The sequence below is a fragment of the Equus przewalskii genome, chromosome 19 (genome assembly GCF_037783145.1).
Source record: "Equus przewalskii isolate Varuska chromosome 19, EquPr2, whole genome shotgun sequence".
NCBI lineage: Eukaryota > Metazoa > Chordata > Mammalia > Perissodactyla > Equidae > Equus > Equus przewalskii.
The window spans coordinates 52,072,099-52,091,620 of record NC_091849.1 but is presented as its reverse complement, the minus strand read 5'-3'; the positions used below and the strand labels follow the sequence as shown (position 1 = coordinate 52,091,620).

General features: G+C 36.0%; 1 protein-coding gene across 1 annotated transcript in view; it reads right to left on the bottom strand.

Annotated features, from left to right (window-relative positions):
* The window catches only part of TINAG (tubulointerstitial nephritis antigen), an 88,386-nt gene that overhangs the window by 17,242 nt on the left and 51,622 nt on the right, over window positions 1–19,522 (bottom strand). Inside the window, exon 10 of the mRNA XM_070584804.1 lies at window positions 2,003–2,048. Within this exon, the coding sequence (XP_070440905.1) occupies window positions 2,003–2,048 (46 nt within the window). The remainder of the gene's footprint in view (window positions 1–2,002; window positions 2,049–19,522) is intronic.

Below are 19,522 nucleotides of genomic sequence, written 5' to 3'. Positions count from 1 at the left end.
GACTAAAGTGTGGGGGACCAATGCTGTGATATCTGGCTGTTGATCTGGTTGTGAATATCAATTAAAAACTCTTTCCTTCTGACCCAGGTGCCTTAATGCAAGTGGAATAACATCTCAGACCCTTCACAATTCCTGACAAAACACTACAATAATACATAAAGATTTCATATTTTAATTGAACTAACATTAAGTTTTATACAAAATGAAAACCATTTCAGTGACTTGACTAATTTTTCCTAAGTGCATAGATTAATGCTATTCATTCACTCATTCAATGAATGTTGCTTATATTCCCACTATGTACCAGTGGCTCTGCTTTGCCCTATTGATACATTGGTAAATAAGGCAGATATGATCCTGGACCAAGATGATACTTCCTTCACAGTTTAAGGGAGGAAAAAGTCAACAGAAATGTACAATTTAATAAAATAAGATGAATTTTCAGTCTGATTCTTGTATACTTACCACTTACATTAAACAATTTATGGAAAAGAGTCACAGCAGAAAGAAATCCTGCCCCTGTGCCCATGAAATAGATTTCTTTGAAAATTTTTGATGCAGTAAGTTCAGAATTGATGGTTACTACAACAAGAGTAGTTTAAAAAGACAGTGTGTTTGGATGTGTTGAATATATGAGCGTGAGTGTATGTCTGTCTATGCATGTCCAACCCATGGGGCTCTAGGATGGAAATGATAAGGTTGAGAGTGAGGGGATCACAGAAAGTTCTCCTTTGCACTGACACTCATATTCATAGTCACTCAACAAATAGTTATTGAGTGCTATATGCTAAAAACTTGTAAGTTAAATACATTCATCAAAGAACTTGTGTTTATAACTTGTTTTTATAAACTCTAAATATTTTTTATTATGAGATCAAACTGTTCAAATTCATTTAATGGAAGTCCCATGCAGAAACTTAATTGTAGGTATTCAATAACGTATCCCCTTCACATTTTATGAATTTTAATTATTGAATATTAATGTTAATTATTAGCTACTTCAAGCTTTATTTTAAAGAAGAAAATGGTACTTAAGAAAGCTTAGTTTAAATGCAAAGAAGCATCATTCTACTTAAAAGCGTAATACTTCTATATATCAAGGTAAATATATCAATAAAATAAAAAATATGGAACCACATATTTTGGTGATTGTTTTTTGTGAGTGTCTTCTGGAGAAATCTAATTAACCAAGAGTCACTTTGGTGAGCACAAGTCCTAGTATTTAGTGTTTTAAAAGTTATAATATGTTCTCTACTGAGTACACTCACATTCAAATTCCATGATGAATGTCATCACCTGGACTTTATTCTGCTTCTTAAAAAGAAGAAGGATGTATAAGGTAAGGGCTTGGAATAATTCATCAAAGTTTAATCAACTGAATATTTGACGTAATGTGTTCCAATCTTTTTCAAATTGTTTATTACATCTAACTTTCTATTTTTTTTAGACTAGACATTGGTTCTTTCTCCTTTCTATTATTTTTTTAGACTAGACAGTGGTTCTTTCTTTGTAAAGAAACATGTATATGTTGTAACTGGAAAAACACACACACACAAAGGAAAAACACTTAACCCCTAGGAAACGTGTTTGTATATACATGTACACATATGTAACATGTGTATGTATATGAATTGATACTAGCATTATTACCCATAGCAAAAAAGATGCAAGAACACAAAGTTGATTGACATATACAAGAAGACTAACCATTATTTTAAGTTTAATATCAATGACAACAGAACAAAAAGTTTTCCTCTCGAGTCTCATTTTGAAGAAAAATACTGACTCTTCTTTTGCGATTTAAAACAAGAGAAGTTGAGGAAAACTGTTACTCTAATACAAACGATTATAATGAGTTTTGTGTTGGAGAAAATGGCGATATTACAATCAACATTTCAGTGACTTAGGACGTGACTAAGTAACACAAAGCGGGGAGCAGAGACAGAGAAGATTCTAAAATATTCACTTCAGAGGAGAAATTCATGTGGAAAGAGCTACATACCCAAAATTTTTCTTTCCGCCCCTGGGCTCCTCTCAGTGTGCCCCACCTACAAATAATAATAATAATAATAATAATAATAATAATAAATATTGGGATGGTTAAAAATGTTTGATTTGCCTCTTGATAAAATGAAAATTATTGTTTGTATTATTTCTTTTCTGTTTTCCTTTGGCCTCGCTCTGTTTTACTATGGAACTGTTATCATTGCCCTACAGAAATGTGCTTGTGTAGTTTTCTTTTTGACCATAACGTTATTTACTTTCTCAGAATATACTCAACTATATCCAAAAGACTTGAAATCAAACTCATGGACCAAAGGAGATAAGTCTTGGCAACTGGGGTACAGAGGTTTTAAAGTTCTTAAACACCCCGCCCCTCTTTACCTCTAGCACTCTGAAACTCTAAATTACGAACTAAAAATTTCCAAGACTACTGATAAGAACTGTAATGTAAATACAGATAATTGTTGTAGATAAGAGAGTTTATTTAAAAGTATTAACATGCATATATTTTTATAAAATGGCTATGTGCCGACTGTGGAATTTCTCTATACATATGGAAATCCAATCCTGTATTTCCAGTACTGGCCCATTTCAATGTAGCATGAAACAGTTTTTAAGGGACCCAAACCTACGAGATCTCATTTTTTCTCTTGACTACACCCAGTGAGTTAGGCATTACTAACACGTTCTATTTACTACTGACATAGCAAAACTTGTCCAAGATCACAGAGTGGGAAATGTTGAGCCAGGACTCCAAATCCCACATCCTACTTAATTTGTTATATTGCTTCTCTTATAAATAGACAGTCCCCCCCTGCAGTGTGTACTGAACAGCACCAGTTTTATGTCAAGAAAACATATTAACTACCACTATCCATTGATTGCAAGAATATAGTTCTGTCCACATATCGTCCCATCAACCCGTCCCTAACATCCCAAATCCCACATCAGAGCTCCTTTGCGCTAAATTATGGTACGCCACTACGTAACAAATATTCCTGGGAGACACACAAATTTTTTGTTCAAATATTTCAACGTGAGTTTGCAGAAAGTTACTTTTAATAGGGTACAGAATAGAATGATGGCGCCATAGCATGGAGGTAGACAACAGATTCCTGGTACAGATCTTGGGGGATTCAAGAAAATATATTAATGCATTTGGATCCTTTGGCATGAGAGCGAGGGAAGAAAAAAGTGATTTAGGAGGTAGGAAAACACTAAAGAGCAATCTTTTCTTTCTCTTGTTCCTGATAGAGGCTAGAAGGGATAGTTGGACTGATTGCCATCTCTCTTTTAGTTCTCTGCTACACACAGGAGTAGACTGAAGCACTTTATGGTTTCAAAATCCTGGGTGGTTTAATGCGTAAGTTCAAAGAGGTTCATTTCCAGAACCATTTTTCAGTTTTGAAATTGCGTTTACATCCTTGTAACTTTTCTAAGACATCACCTTGTAAAATTTACCAATCAATCATAATATGTGCTCCAAATCTTCAAAGGTCGTTATGTACTTCAAGTAGTAGATCCTATCTGAAACCTCAAGTCACTCATTTTCTACCCGCTTATTGCGCTATCATAACAATTTCAAAAAGCCTTTACCACTCAATCAAACTTCCTTTCAGATGGTTCCTTTAGCTATTGACATAAAACACAAAATGCAAGACTAAATCAGAAGAATCAAAGGAACCATTAGGCTCCAAAATTATACAGGCAGGAGAGGAACCATGTATCTGAGATCCCACCAGATACAGTGAGAAGTTGGGGGCAGTCTTGCTTGAGGCACTGAGGAGCTTCCTAAGAAAGAAGTCCTAATCAAGAAAGAGGGATCTAAGGACCAGCCCAGTGGCATGGTGGTTAAGTTTGCACGCTCTGCTTCAGCGGCCTGGGGTTCATTATTTAGATCCCCAGTGCAGACCTACGTACCACTTATCAAGCCATGCTGTGGCAGGCGTCTCACATATAAAGTAGAGGAAGATAGGCACAGGTGTTAGGTCAGGGCCAATCTTCCTCAGCAAAAAAAAAAAGAAAGAAAGAAAGAGGGATCCAGATATGAAAAGCTTGATCCAGTAACTAAGCCTTGATGAAAAGAGTGCAGGATCAACTGAGAGTATAATTTTGTCACCTGTCACTCAGTTCTGTCCAAGCTTAGCTCCCACACTGGACTCAGGTAAGTTCAGAATTAGGGAAGGGGAAAGTCAGACTTGTGATTAAAAACTGAACGAGCTATTTCCCTAAAAACTCTGGGGGTCAGCCCGGTGGTGCAGTGGTTAAGTTCGCACGTTTCACTTCTCGGCAGCCCAGGGTTCACCGGTTTGGATCCCGGGTGTGGACATGCCACCGCTTGGCAAAAGCTATCCTGTGGTAGGTGGCCCACATATAAAGTAGAGGAAGATGGGCATGGATGTTAGCTCAGGGCCAGTCTTCCTCAGCAAAAAGAGGAGCATTGGCAGTAGTTAGCTCAGGGCTAGTCTTCCTCAAAAAAACAAAACAAAACAAAACTCTGCATAGTCTATAAAGCACTTTAATAGCACTCAAATAGAGGGTAACACCAAAAGTGCGTCAAGTTTCTTTCCCACTTTGTAAGATCTTTCAGACTTCTTGGGCATCTATGATTTGAGGATGGCTCATGGGAAAACAAAGAAATATTCAACAGAGGAAATTGAAAAGGCATACAAGAAAAATACACCATGAAATAAGTATTGCATTTATTCTGAAGTCCATTTTAGATGCTCTTCGGCCCTCTCAGAAATAGTGAGACAGTGCTCTGGGGCATGAAGATCCACCATTGCACACGAGGTTAAGATTTAGCAAAATGATGACTACACATAATGCCATTGCCAACAGATCAGAGACTGATTGATTCTAAGGAAACAGAACATTTCCCCATAAAGGAGAAGAGGCTCTTCAGAATGCGGTTGTATAATTTTTCTTATTCTAGCATCACCAAATAAATTAAGAGTAAAATAAACTACTTCAGTTTGGAGATGTCTAAGAAATACAAACTATTACTTTTACTTTTGCTCAGTTGGCTGTATTTTTCATATGTTCCTATATATTTTGTTGTGATAATCTAAATAAAATTTTCAATGATACCATAGATGGCAATAATTCTTATCTTACAAATACCAACTGTTTGGATTTGCTATAAATTTCTTTTCAAGAAGCAGTACTGTTTATTATAACTTTAAGATGCATTATTTAAAACACCAGTCTTTTTCAGCCCAGGGAGAACACCAGCATTCATGTTATTATAAACGTTCTCAAAATGTGCAGAAAAACAAATTAATAAAATCTTCAAATAGAGATGAGAGGAGAAAAGGAAACTGAGCCTGCTGAATCTGATAGTTTCAGAGACTAGGATGCTTGTGAAAGATAATTATACACAAAGGATGTTAACCTACATGCAAAATTCAGATGGAAAGAAAATATCACACTACCACAGAAGCTACTGTGTGGTTCCCTATGTTATAGCTTCAATGTCAAACGACAAGCAAGTCCATCCATCACAGACTCTAACGTTTGCCCTGGAGTCTATCTATTCAGCTGTCTTTTCTCTCCTGCATCTTCTCCGACAGTCCCTAAGATGGTAATCAAATATCCCACAGAGTCGCAATGGGATGTTGTAGAGATACAGACGTGGGGGTTGTTTTCTAAATATCGCATGCTCTGAAAGATGGAAAAATCACTTTACCCCAGGTTATTTCACAGTGGTATCAGAGCAAATTAATGTAATTAAAACCTTTATCCAAACAAAAATAAAGGCTAATAGTACCAAGCAAGAAGACTACTTATAGTATACATTTGCAGGAGACAGTTTCTCTCTTTTTGACCTCTGAAGGGCATTTTCCTTTAATATATGTATGTTCCTGAATTGTAGTACTAAGCTTCTGCTCTCCATTATACCAATAGGCTGAAGATTCTAGAAAGATGTATATATTTTCACATATATCTCTTGTACGTCAACGGCTATCTTTCAGGACATGAGGATCTTCGTCACAGTCATATTTGCTCTAGACATAACTATGTAGACTCTTCTTTCCTTCACTTACATCCCTTCGTTTTAACCTTATGCTGCTGAGATTGTTTCCTTAAACTTGCTAATCCAAAACAAATTGTACAATAGGTTCACAAGTTTGAGGGCTCCTAGTAGTGGCTTTTCTTACCTCAAGGCATTCCACTTCATCTGAACTTTATACTGTTCTTTTGAACTTTTTCTACCTCATTAAATTAAATGGTGCAGCTCTTAGCCCTGGTACCACATTCCCTGAGGATGCCTGAGAACAGATGGCTCCCCACGATGAAGCTATGGTTGCATCTCTAACTTCAACATGTGATCATTTAAGCTCTTCCTTTTAGATGCATCTTGTATGCTAACTTTTAGGTAGTTCTGGAAACGCTACTCTTTGGCGTAATATTGAAAGTCTTTCCAGAGAGACCATAAATTCTGCAGAGTAAGGCACTAAAACCCATTAAAGAATGATGAAAGAGCTTGTATTGATAAGGTGAATATCTTTATGCATGTTCCCTTTAAAAAGGATGTTATTTTCAGATAACTGTGCTAAACAATACTGGACTTCTTAAAACTGTATTTTAAGCTATATCTAGATACTAAAATGATTAGAACTGAATAACAACTTTGTGTAACATTTTAAATGATAATGTTTTTTCTCTCCCTTGGTTTTGGTTGATTTTGCCATTGAGGTCCGTGCATCAAGTGGTGGTCATTTTAGACATGGTAAATAGCAGAGAACTGAAGACACAACTTTCTTAAAGTAATATGCATATTCCCATAAATAGCCCTTCTAAAAGGAAAGCACAGAATCTCTTGCATATTTCATCCATTTATTTCTGCCTTTATTTAGCAAACTGCTGTTTAGTACATAGAAGATATATCTTTTGCCTTCAAGAAGCTGGGAATCTAATGGGAGTAAAGTTTGGAAATGAAAAACAAACAAATATAAAAATAATTTTAATTCTTTAATTGCTACTTTTATAAAACCATGTTTTGAAATTTTCTGTAGTGTTCATATGAAGAAATTAACTATTTGCAGAGGGCAGAGACAACTCCCTTCACGGAATTGAGTAGAAATTCTCCAAGCAGAAATCGGAGTGTAGAATTTTAGGCACAATAAGTAAGTGCAAAGTCAAAAGACAGCCATGAAGTCGTCATCCCAGCCTATTCTAAGAGCAGCCCTTGGGTCAGTGTGACTGGAGAACAGTGTTGGGAGGGGCAGGAAATAAAGTTAGAAAAGCAGATTTGGCTCAGGCCATAGAGAACACTCTTGGCTACCAAGCTTGGAATTTACAAAGCTGGTGATAAAGAGTCATCCAAATATGAGAGGTGACATTATCCAGACAGTCTTTCAGAGGGACAACTCTTGGTGTTAGTGCAGGGGATAGACTCCAGGAAGAGGAGATTGAAAGCATAAGACGATTGTTGTAGTTAAAGCAAGAAATAATGAAATTCTGAATAAGAATTTAAGATCCATAAAGCAAATACTGTTTATTCTTTTAACAGCTGTATTTCCAACAAATAGAATAATGACTATCACATAGTTGACCCTAAATAGATACTTGCTGAGCAAGTGAATTTAAGTACACTGGCAGTGAAAACGAACAGGAGGCACAGATTTGAGAGTTATTTTGGAGTTAAAAGTAATGGAATTTGGGGGCCAGACAGGTGGCGTAGTGTTAAGTTCGTGCACTCTGCTTCGGCGACCCAGGGTTCGCAGGTTTGGATCCCAGGTGCAGACCTATGTATCACTTATCAAGCCATGCTGTGGCAGGCATCCCACATATAAAGTAGAGGAAGATGAGCACAGATATTAGCTCAGGGCCAATCTTCCTCAGCAAAAAGAGGAGAATTGGTGGCAGATGTGAGCTCAGGGATAATCTTGCTCACCAAAAAAAGTGATGGAATCTGTTGGCCAATTTATATTGACAGAAAGGGAGACAGTCAAAATGAGCTCCAGCATTTCAAGGTTGAATGAGTAGATACATCAAGTGTGGCATTACTTGAGGTGCACTTCACGTCACACAGAGATGTGTTCCTGCCAATCAGGTTGATTTATCACTGCCTAAGACTGAAATTACAGAGTTGCTTCATCTTCTTTTGAGCTCTCTCTACTGATAGTGGTTCTGCATATTAGCTTTAAATTCATGGCTTTTCAGAGTTTCTGACAGGTAAAACTCTGTAAGAACCAAGGAAAGCTGATTATTAAAAGAAATTGTGGCAGAGCTTTCTGTAGAGTGAGGACTTCTTCTGTGATGAGAATAACTATTTGCTAACTCATATGTCAAGATTCCATTTGCTTACAATCAAGTTCTTTAAAGTAGATCTCACATCCATCTAAGAATTTGGAGTTATAAGAAGAAAATAGCTTTATTTTATATTGAGGCTAGGTGTACCACATTGAAGCAGAATCATATAGACTAATACGTTGCAATGCTACTGACAATTTGCTACTTCTGGAATCCCAGCAGGTGCTCAATAGACTGACAAGAAGAATTCAAACTCTTGTTTTCTAAGCAGACGGATTCTGTAATAGCGAATATAGATCCAGACAGATAACAAACAAAGTTTCTAACAGCGGACATGTAAAGAAATTTTATGCAGTACAGCCTAGTAGAACAGGAAATTTTGGAGGAAAACAGGGAACAAATATATAAGAAAGCCTGATATGGAATTCTAACACTTCTTGTTAAGGAAATGAAAGTCAGATAGGATATACAAGTATAAAGAAAACACCAGATGAGTTTCAGGTCAATAACAATGATATGACCCCTCTGGATATAGGATTTTGCTTTTAAAGGTGAGACTGCAGATGGACTCTCAGTTCTCTTTACACAAAGATTTGAGAGATAACTGCAGCAGGAATGAGGCAAGGATGTGCAGGGCTTTGCTGCCTTATGAATTTTCTACAGGAGGTGCTTAGTAACTTCATTCAAAAAAATACTCAGGGCTAGTGAATGTGGCAGTGTTGAATATGATAGAGAGCCAACAGAAAGTGCTAATTAATGCTAGATCAAAGATGAATGAAAGGACATTGCATGAGAAAGTGTGATAAAATGAGGGCATTCCTCACTCCCCTTCATCTTTCACTGAAGCCAAATGTAAACCCAGCCAGAGTTCACTGAATCTAAGATCAGGGACTTTTAGTGATATGTTCTGCCAAGGAGCTACAAATTTTATTACAGATTGGAGAAGCCGATGGAGATTTTTGAAAGAGCATTTTTCTGTATGAAAACGTCAGAGATGACTGTGTGTTCCTAATATTAATTAATCAAGCAATCAACACTATTTATTGAGTTGCTGACATATTGCTTATCCTACCCTCCCCTAATATTTCAGGAAGCAAAAAGATTGCAAGTATATCACATGTAATTTGACCTATGAAACGAGTATGAGGAAATTGACAACAAGGTTCTACCCAGTTTATGCTCTGGTCAGAATGATCTGATGTATGACTGAGAGAACCATCCCTCTGCATTCACTACATTGACAGAACATACGTTAAAATGTCCACAGCCCTGTGAAATGTACTGGAGACAGAGAGAGCAAGAATAAAACCATCCATTATCACCAATGACAATTAACTAGGGTAATATCTTATGAAGACATACTTTGAAGGAAGACTTCAGCCCTTTGATGTTAGGAAAAGAAATGGCTTTTTTATTGTCTCATAAAATCTTAGCACTGGAAGGAGACTCAGAGATTATAGTATACTCCAGGGGTTGGCCAACTATGACTCACAGGTTAAATCTGGCCACAGTCAAGCTCATTCATTTACGTATTATCTATACCAGCTAATGGCAGAGGTGAGTAGTCAAGATCATATGGCCCCCAAAATTAATCTGACTCTAATCCAATTTCTTTGATTCATAGATAAGACAACTGAGGCCCAAAGAGGTTAAGTAACATTTCAAAATTACATGATAAGTGACTAAATGGACACTCATGTCTAAGGAGCAGCTAATAACACAAGTGAGAAAAAGTAGAACTAGAAGAATGTGGAAGTGGGTGGAATCATTTCCAGCTGTGATGAGAGAAGGTATGATGGGCCTTGAATAATTTGTAGAAGATGCGAAGGTGAAATGAGGGCATACTTGAGAGAAGAGCATGAAATAATGCCAGGAGCTACCCTTTGTGCATACATAGAGAAATTGTGGAAGATTTAGAAGGAGGCTTGCAGGCAGCCATAGAAAGGTAAAGCTGATAATGAACAAGATGGACTAAAATGGAAAAGTGTGGTGTTCGAGGCAGGAAGAACAGTTTGATCATTATGACAACATTCCAATCAGAGTTACATTCCTCACATCCAACTGTCTTATTTGTATCCAGAAATGTAATGAATATAATTATGACAATGATGGGGATGGAAAAGAGTAATTAATGCATTTATTTGGAAGATCAAAATAAATCAAAGTTGTCGCTGAATATCACAAGTAGTACTCACTCATCATCTGCAAAATTCATTTCTCTGTAACCTTTTCCTCTTTATTGTAACATAGACTTGGCCTGACCTTCTCTTTGGTCCTATTGAAGTAGTCAGTAATATCCTACAGGTTTTTGTTCATAGAAGACATTGTAAATTACCATAGCAACACAGCCTTTTAGCAAAATCTCCTAGTTCATTCATTCATCAGAATTGTTATATATATCATATTCCTGGAGCACAGGATCAAACCCTGATCCTAGATTCTGAAATGGTAGGCTTGTATTATAGGCTTTTAAGAATGTACAGTGATTACTCTGACAGCGTTCTCCCTTTCAAGGGACAACCAATCGGTTGTCAACACTGTGGTTGACAGAAAGAAGTCAGAAGCCACTGTACTTCCTACTTCTGATGTCCCCTGCCCCCACCACACATCTCTGGAAATTCACAGATATACGCTACTTAACCTCCACCTGAATTCTACCATATTTGGAATTTTGAGGGCAATACCTACCACAGAAGGTATAATACTATAAAACAAAATCGCCAAAAAGAATTATGCTAAATTTGGAAGGTAGCACTGTACCAGGGGCTAAGCAAAATTCTATCACATGGGGCCCCAAAAATCTGAAGTATCCATAGACGTTAAAACTCATCTCAGGGGCCAGCCTCGTGGCACAGCAGGTAAGTTTGCACCGTCTGCTCCAGCGGCCTGGTGTTCATGGGTTCGGATTCCGGGTGCAGACCTACACAGCGCTTGTCAAGCCATGCTGTGGCAGGTGTTCCACATATAAAATAGAGGAAGATGGGCATGGACGTTAGCTCAGGGCCAGTCTTCCTCAGCAAAAAGAGGAGAATTGGTGACAGATGTTAGCTCAGGGCTAATTTTCCTCAAAAAAAAAAAACAAACAAACAAACAAACTCATCTCAGAAAGAAGGTAAAGTATACTTTCCCAATAATTGAAAGCCATTCACAGCCATGGTGTAATCCATTGTCCCCAGTTCTCTATAAATCGGTGGAGTTGCCTATAATCACTTCCTCTGCTGGATCATTTGTTCCTGTATCCTAGAAGTTCATCTTTTCGAGATGTTCACCAACTAGGAAATTATATTTCCAACCACACTGCTTTTACACAATCCAGTAGAGTTAAAGTGTATGTGACCCAACTCCAACTACTCGTATGGCTTTCTTGGTACAAATAGAATCATATTATCTAAGGTCATGGAAATTTTATCACATTTACCAAAGGAATTATTTCTTCCCATAGTCACATTCTCTCTCCCTCTCATCTTTAATCATCTACTTGTGTTCTCAGAGTGGGCTGTAATAGATGAGAAAACCAAGACAGAGAGACATTAAATGACCTGCCTGAGATCACCCAGGGAGAAGGGCAGGACTAGCGTTTGAATCCAAGCTTGACCCCAAAGCCCTTGTTCTTTAGGCTCTACAATCACAATAAGTCCTGCACTGTTCCAAGCAAAAAAGATCTCAGAGTCTGTGTGTGTGTGTGTCTGTGCTTGTCCATGTGTGTATACATAGACATATGTTTTATATATATATACGTTTTATAAGTCACGTTTTTATTAATGTCAAGAGAGCTTTCTAAGAATTCTTTTTAAAACAACACTCCTACCATGGCTTCACCTAAATAAAAATAAAGCTTTTCTCTCTTGCTATTCTTGCTGTCTTGTTTTGTAAAAATCCAGTTTGTAGTAACAGCAGTTTTAGAGTTAGTGTTGAGATGACAAATCAATGAAAGACCAATGTCAAACAAGAGAAAACAAATGGAACATAAACTGTGCTGTCAATTTGACTCAGTACTCACAGACAAGGCAACACGGTTCAATCAGTACCAAAGATAGAAGAAAAATCAAAACCCATTTATCAGTTTCACCGTCCCCAGGACCCGCTCCAACTTCGCTCTTCTGTCAATGAGTTCAGCTCAAAGGAGTCTGTGGAACCGCCCACTGGCTTCCCTGAATGACTGACTGGTAACTTTTCATAGCTGCATCAAATCAGCAGGTCCTATTTTATTTTTTTATTAAGGTTTTCCATGTTATTCATCTCAGCATCCCCAGCACCTAGCAAGGTGCCTGGTACATGATCACGGCTCAATAAAATTTGTTGAAAGTCTGAGTTGAGAATCAGTTTGAGGAGCAGCTACATGAACTAAATAATTATACTTTTTCGCTTTTAAACAAGGATCAAGTATTTTTGGAAGTCATTTAATATAACAGCCAAAAGATTCTCTTAGCCTTCACATAATCTTTAATAATTAGATTTTTTTTCTTTTTATCAAGTTGTCTTCCTCAGCAAGTATTTCGTGATAGCTCTCCTGATATTTATAATTTTATTTTAATATTTCCTTTAATTCTTCTTTAGGGTTTTCTAGTAAGTCACAAACAGTTGATTTTTTTCTTTAATCTATTCTATTTTTCCTTTTTTAAGGCAGCTTTTGAAAAACAAGAAATTTTTATGCAGAAAACCAATATATCTGCTATTATACTAAAAGTAAATATTTCAACTTTTTAATATTATTGAATTTAATATTATCAAAGTCAAGAAGGAAAGACAAATATAATAGCACTATATAATAAATAATAATACCGTACATTTTTACTCCCTTCTGCACTTACACATAACCTTTTAAAAATAGCACAAACACACATATGAATAGTAATCTCTATATGAGTATTATACAAGTAAATATAAATATAATCCCAGGTTTATGAGCCAAAATATCAGACTCATTATTAAAATGTTTTTTAGTTATACACTTTTTAAGAATATTTCTAACTGCATCAGGAGTAGAAGTATGGAGTGAAGTTCATGTATGTGAAGCACTTAGAACAGTGCCAAGCAATTTAAACTCCACACAGAGGAGTTAGCAACAACTGTTACTACTTCTATCATCATCATCGTCACATTATTATTACAACCAACTCACTGACCTTGGTGAATTAATTTTATGGAAAAACATCAATTTAATCAAAGATTTGAAGTTCAGATTAAGTAAATAAATGTAAACTAGTGAAGAATAAAATAATTATTACCCCAAAATAGCTTTAGAGTCAAATAGTCTAATGTGAGGGTTTTTTTTTTTTTTTAAGAAAAAGTTACTTTATAAATAGCTCCAGAACTTTGAAGATTACTCAGGCCCTGGGATCTGCACCAGAGAGACGAGCTCCAAAAACATCTAGCTTAGAAATCCAAGGGGCTGATAACCAAGGGTCCCAAAGTGCTACAGGAAACTGAGATTCCCCTCTTAAAGGACTGCATGGGGTCTCACTTATGTGAGACCCACCAATATAACAGCAGTTTGGAAAGTGCTGAGGCTACAAATAAAGGAGAGTCATTTGTAACTCTAAAAGCAACAGATGGAGGGGTGCAGGATGGTCAAAACACTCTCCGGGGATGGAGGCACTGGGGGAAAGCACTTTTGGGCTGCTCTCCTAACCTGCCAGTACAGGCAGACAAGCTCAGATGCAAGGGCCAGCGGCCGTGGAGCTCTACTGCTGTCTTGCCGAACTCAAGGAGATCCACTGGTTGCAGTCTCCCTTGCTCTTTGGTTGGGGCAGGTGGGTGCGAACAGACATGGCATTCTCCTGTTAAAATAGACTGCTAAATATATAGATGGTTGTTATATATAAACCTCATGGTAACCACAAACCAAAAACCTATAATAGATACACAAAAAGTAAAGCAAAAGAAACCCAAAGAAAGTCATCAAACCACAAGGGTAGAGAACAAGAGAAGAAGAAAGGAACAAAGAAGAACTACAAAAATAAGCAGAACAATTAATAAAATAGCAATAAGTACATACCTATAAATAATTATTTTAAATGTAGATGGACTAAATTCTCTAATCAAAAGACATAAGGTGGCTAAATGGATTAAAAAAACAAGATCCATCTATATACTACCTATAAGAGACCCACTTCAAATCTAAGATACACACAGACTGAAAGTGAAGAGATGGAGAAAGATATGCCATGCAAATGGAAACAAAAAGAAGGCTGGGGAGCAATAATCATATCAGACAAAATAGTCTTTAAAACAAAGACTGTAACAAAAGACAAAGAAAGGCATTATAGAACGATAAAGGGGTCAATCAAACAAGAGGATATAACATTGTAAATATTTATGCACTCAACATAAGAGCACCTAAATACATAAAGCAAATGTTAATAGACTTAAAGGGAGAAATTGACAATAACACAATAATAGTAGGGGATTGTAACACCCCACTTACATTAAAGGATAGATCATCCGGACAGAAAATCAATAAGGAAATATTGGCCTTACACAACATGCTAGACCAGATGGACTTAACAGATATATACGAAAATTTCATCCAAAATCTGCAGAATATGCATTCTTCTCAAGTACACATGGAACACTGTTAAGTATAGCTCACATGTTAGGCCACAAAACAAACCTCAATAAATTTAAGATGATTGAAATTACATCAAGCATCTTTTCCAACTACAATGGTATAAAACTAGAAATCAATTACAAGAAGAAAACTGGAAAAAACACAAATATGTGGAGACTAAACAATCCACTACTACACAACGAGTGGATCAATGAAGAAATCAAAGAGGAAATCAAAAAAATACCTTAAGAAAAATGAAAATGGAAACTCAACTTTCTGAAATCTACGGGACATAGAAAAAGCAGTTCTAAGAGAGAAATTCATAGCAATATAGGCTTATCTCAAGAAGCAAGAAAAATTCCAAATAAACAATCTAACTTTATACCTAAAGGAACCAGAAAATGAAGAATAAACAAAGTCCAAAGTTAGTAGAAGGAAGTAAATAATAAAGATCAGAGCAGAAATAAATGAAATAGAGACTAAACAAACAATAAAGATCAATGAAACTAAGAGCTGATTCTTTGAAAAGATAAACTAGATTGGTAAGCCTTTAGCCAGACTCATCAAGAAACAAAGAGAGAGGGCTCAAATAAATAAAATCAGAAATGAAAGACATTACAACTGATACCACAGGAACACATAGGAACATGAGAGACTTCTACAAACAACTATATACCAACAAATTGGAAAACCTAGAAGAAACAGATAAATTCCTAGAAACATGCAATCTTTTAAGACTGAATTATGAAGAAATAGAAAATCTGAATAGATCAATTACTAGTAGTGAAATTATATCAGTAATTTAAAAACTTCCAGCAAACGAAAGTCTAGGACCACAAGGCTTCACAAATTAATTCCACCAAACATTTAAAGAAGAGTTAATACTTATCCTTCTCAAATTATTCCAAAAAATTGAAGAGGAAGGAATGCTTCCAAACACAATTTATGAGGCCAGAATTATCCTCATACCAGAATCAAAGACACCACAGAAAAAGAAAATTACAGGCCAATATTCCTGGTAAACATAGATGTAAAAATCTTCAACAAAATATTAGCAAATCAAATACAACAATAAATTAAAAGGATCATACACCATAAACAAGTGGGATTTATCTCAGGGATGCAAGGGCAATTCAACATCCACAAATCAGTCAATGTGATACACCACATTAACAAAACAAAGGATATTACACGATCATTTCAATAGATGCAGTAAAAGCATTTGACAAAATTCAACATTCATTTATGATAAAAACTCTCAACAAAGGGCACATCGAGGGCATGTACCTCAACTTAGTAAAGGCCGTATATAACAAACCCACAGCTAATATTATACTCAATGGTGAAAAGCTGAAACTTTTTCTGTAAGATCAGGAACAAGACAAGGATGCCCACTATCCCCACTTTTATTCAATATAGAATTGGCAGTCCTAGCCACAGCAATTAGGCAAGAAAAAGAAGTAAAAGGCATCCAAATTGGAAAGGAAGAAGTAAAACTGTCACTCTTTGCAGATGATATGATAATATATAGAGAGAAAACCCTAGACTCCTTAGAACTCTTAGAACTAACACGTGAAATCGGTACAGCTGCAGGATACAAAATTAATATATGTAAATCAGTTATGCTTCTATACATTAATAACAAGCTCTCAGAAAGAAAAATTAAGAAAACAATCCCGTTTACAATTGCATCAAAAAGAATAAAATGCCTGGGAATAACTTCATCCAAGGAAGTGAAAGATTTGCATCTGAAAACTACAAGATGTTGATAAAAGAACCCGAAGACAACATAAATAAATGGAAAGATATATTGTGTCCATGGATTGGAAGACTAAATATTGTTCAAATGGCCATAATACCCAAAGCAACCTACAAATTCAATGCAATTCCTATCAAAATACCAGGGACATTTTTGACAGAAGAATCCTAAAATTTGTGTGGACCCACAAAATACTTCCAACAGTCAAAGGAATCTTGAGAAGGAAGAACAAAGCTGGAGGTGTTATGCTTCCTAATTTCAAACTATACAACAAAGCTACAGTAATCAAAGCAGTATGGTACTGGCACAAAAACAAATCAATGGAACAGAATAGAGAGCCCAGAAAAAAATCCATGCATATATGGTCACTTATGACAGAGGAGGCAAGAATACACAGGGGAGAAAAGACAGTCTTTTCAATAAATGGTATTGGGAAAACTGTACAGTTACATGCAAAAGAATGAAACTGGACCAACATTTTACACGATATGCAAAAATGCATTAAAAATGGATTAAATATTTGAATGTAAGACCTGAAACCATAAAACTCCTGGAAGAAAACATAGGCAGTAAACTCTTTGACATTAGTCTAGTAATATTTTTTTGGACCTGTTTCCTCTGGCAAGGGCAATAAAGACAAAAATAAACAAACGAGACTACAACAAACTAAAAAGCTTTTGCACAGTGAAGGAAACCATCGACAAAACAAAAAAAGCAACCTACTAAGGGGGAGAAGATATTTGCAAATCATGTATCTGATAAGAGGTCAATATCCAAAATATATGAAGAACTTATACAACTTAATGTCAAAAAAAATGAACGACCCAATTAAACAACCTAGAGGGCCCTCTGGGCCCCTGCCCAGAGAACCTGAATAGATATTTTTCAAAGAAGACATACAGATGGCCAATAGGCACATGAAAAGATGTTCAACATCACTAATCATGATGGAAATGCAAATCAAAACCACAATGAGATATCACCTCATACTCCTTAGAATGGCTATTACCAAAAAGACAACAAGCATTGGCAAGGATGTGAAGAAAAGGGAACCCTCATGCACTGTTGATGTGAAAGTAAACTCGTGCAGCCACTATGGAAAACAGTATGGAGATTCCTCAAAAACTTAATAGAACTACCGTACGATCCAGCTACACCACTTCTGTGTATTTATCCAAAGAACAAGAAAATGCTAATTCAAAAAGATATATGCACCCTTATCTTCACTGTAGCATAATTCACAATAGCCAAGACTTGGAAACAATCTAAGTGCCCATCAACAGATGAATGAATAAAGATGTGGCATATATACACAATGGAATACTACTTAGCCATACAAAAAGATGAAATCTTGCCATTTGCAACAACACAGATAGACCTCAAGGGTATTATGCTAAGTGAAATAAGTCAGACAGCAGACAGAGAAAAACAGCTACCAGATAACTTCACTCGTATGTGAAAGATAAACAAACAAATGCATAGATAAGGAGAATAGATTGGTGGTTACCAGAGGGGAAGGAGGAGGGGAAAAGGCAAAAGGGGTAAAGGGGCACATATGCACGGTAATGGATGGGAACTAGACTTTTGGTGGTGTACATGACACAGTCTACACAGAAGCCAAAATATAATGATGGACAGCTGAAATTTACATAATATTATAAACCAATGCAACCTCAAAAAAAAAATGATGTGGTATATACACACAATGGAATATTATTCAGTCATAAACAAGAATGAAATCTCGCAATTTGTGAAACATGGATGGACCTAGAGCGTATCGTGCTAAGTGAAATAAGTCAGTCAGAGAAAGACAAATACCATACGATTTCACTTATATGTGGAATCTAATAAACAAAGTAAACAGAAACAGTCTCATAGATACAGAAAACAACTGGTAGTGCCAGAGGGGAGGGGAGTTGGGTGAAATAGGTGAAGCGAATTGAGATACAAATTTCAAGTTATAAAATAAGTAGTCATGTCAATGTAACATACAGTGTAGGGAATATAGTCGATAATATTGTAATAACTTTGTATGGTGACAGATGGTAACTAGAACTATCATGGTGATCATTTCGTAATGTATATAAATATTGAATCACGATGATGTATACCTGAAACTAATATGATATTGTAAGTCAATTATACCTTAATAAAAATAAAAAACAAAAGTAAGAAAAAAAAGCAATATTACAATCTAAAAAAGAAATAATCAATCTATCTTGATTCATGAACCACCACATAAAGATTAAACCCTGGAGGCATTCACCTTAAAGGAGGAAAAGAACGATGAAGCCTCTATTCCAGTTAGTGAGTTCTAGAAGTCCTGGACAATTTAATAAGCATGAAATAAGCTTTCGATTTTCTCTTAGGTTATTTTGATGTATACAACAGAATATTTTCTATACCTATCAATACACCAAAGTTAATTTCCTTTTCACATTTCACTAATTTGCTCTATTAATGTCATCTTTTTCACACAAAAATCAAGGTTTTTTATCTATTTCCTTCAAAAATGTCAAATCTATATTCTGTCTGAGTTTCTCCCAAGAAAATCAAGGAGTGGTGTTTAACTAGATGTCTTCACTAACAACCCAAGAAACTCAATTACACTTCTGGCACATAAAAGATATTTTATATTACCTAATTTTCTCTAAATTCTGCACTAAACAGTGTCTTGATACACTTTTAAGTGCTTTAGGAAAGTGTCAGCATTCAGAGGACTCAAATAATATCACTGAAGCTAAAATTTTCAATTAAATTCATCCAAACTTTGGAGAATATCAAATTACAGAACGTAATTCTTCCTTCCATCTCTCAGCAAAATTCATTCTGAAGTCAATTACCAACAGCAATGGTGGCTTTGCTTGAGAGACCTTGAAATAAAACTGCACAGCATTATAACTATATTATAATGTATAAATGTAAAATCTTTAAAAGTATTAGAAAACAAA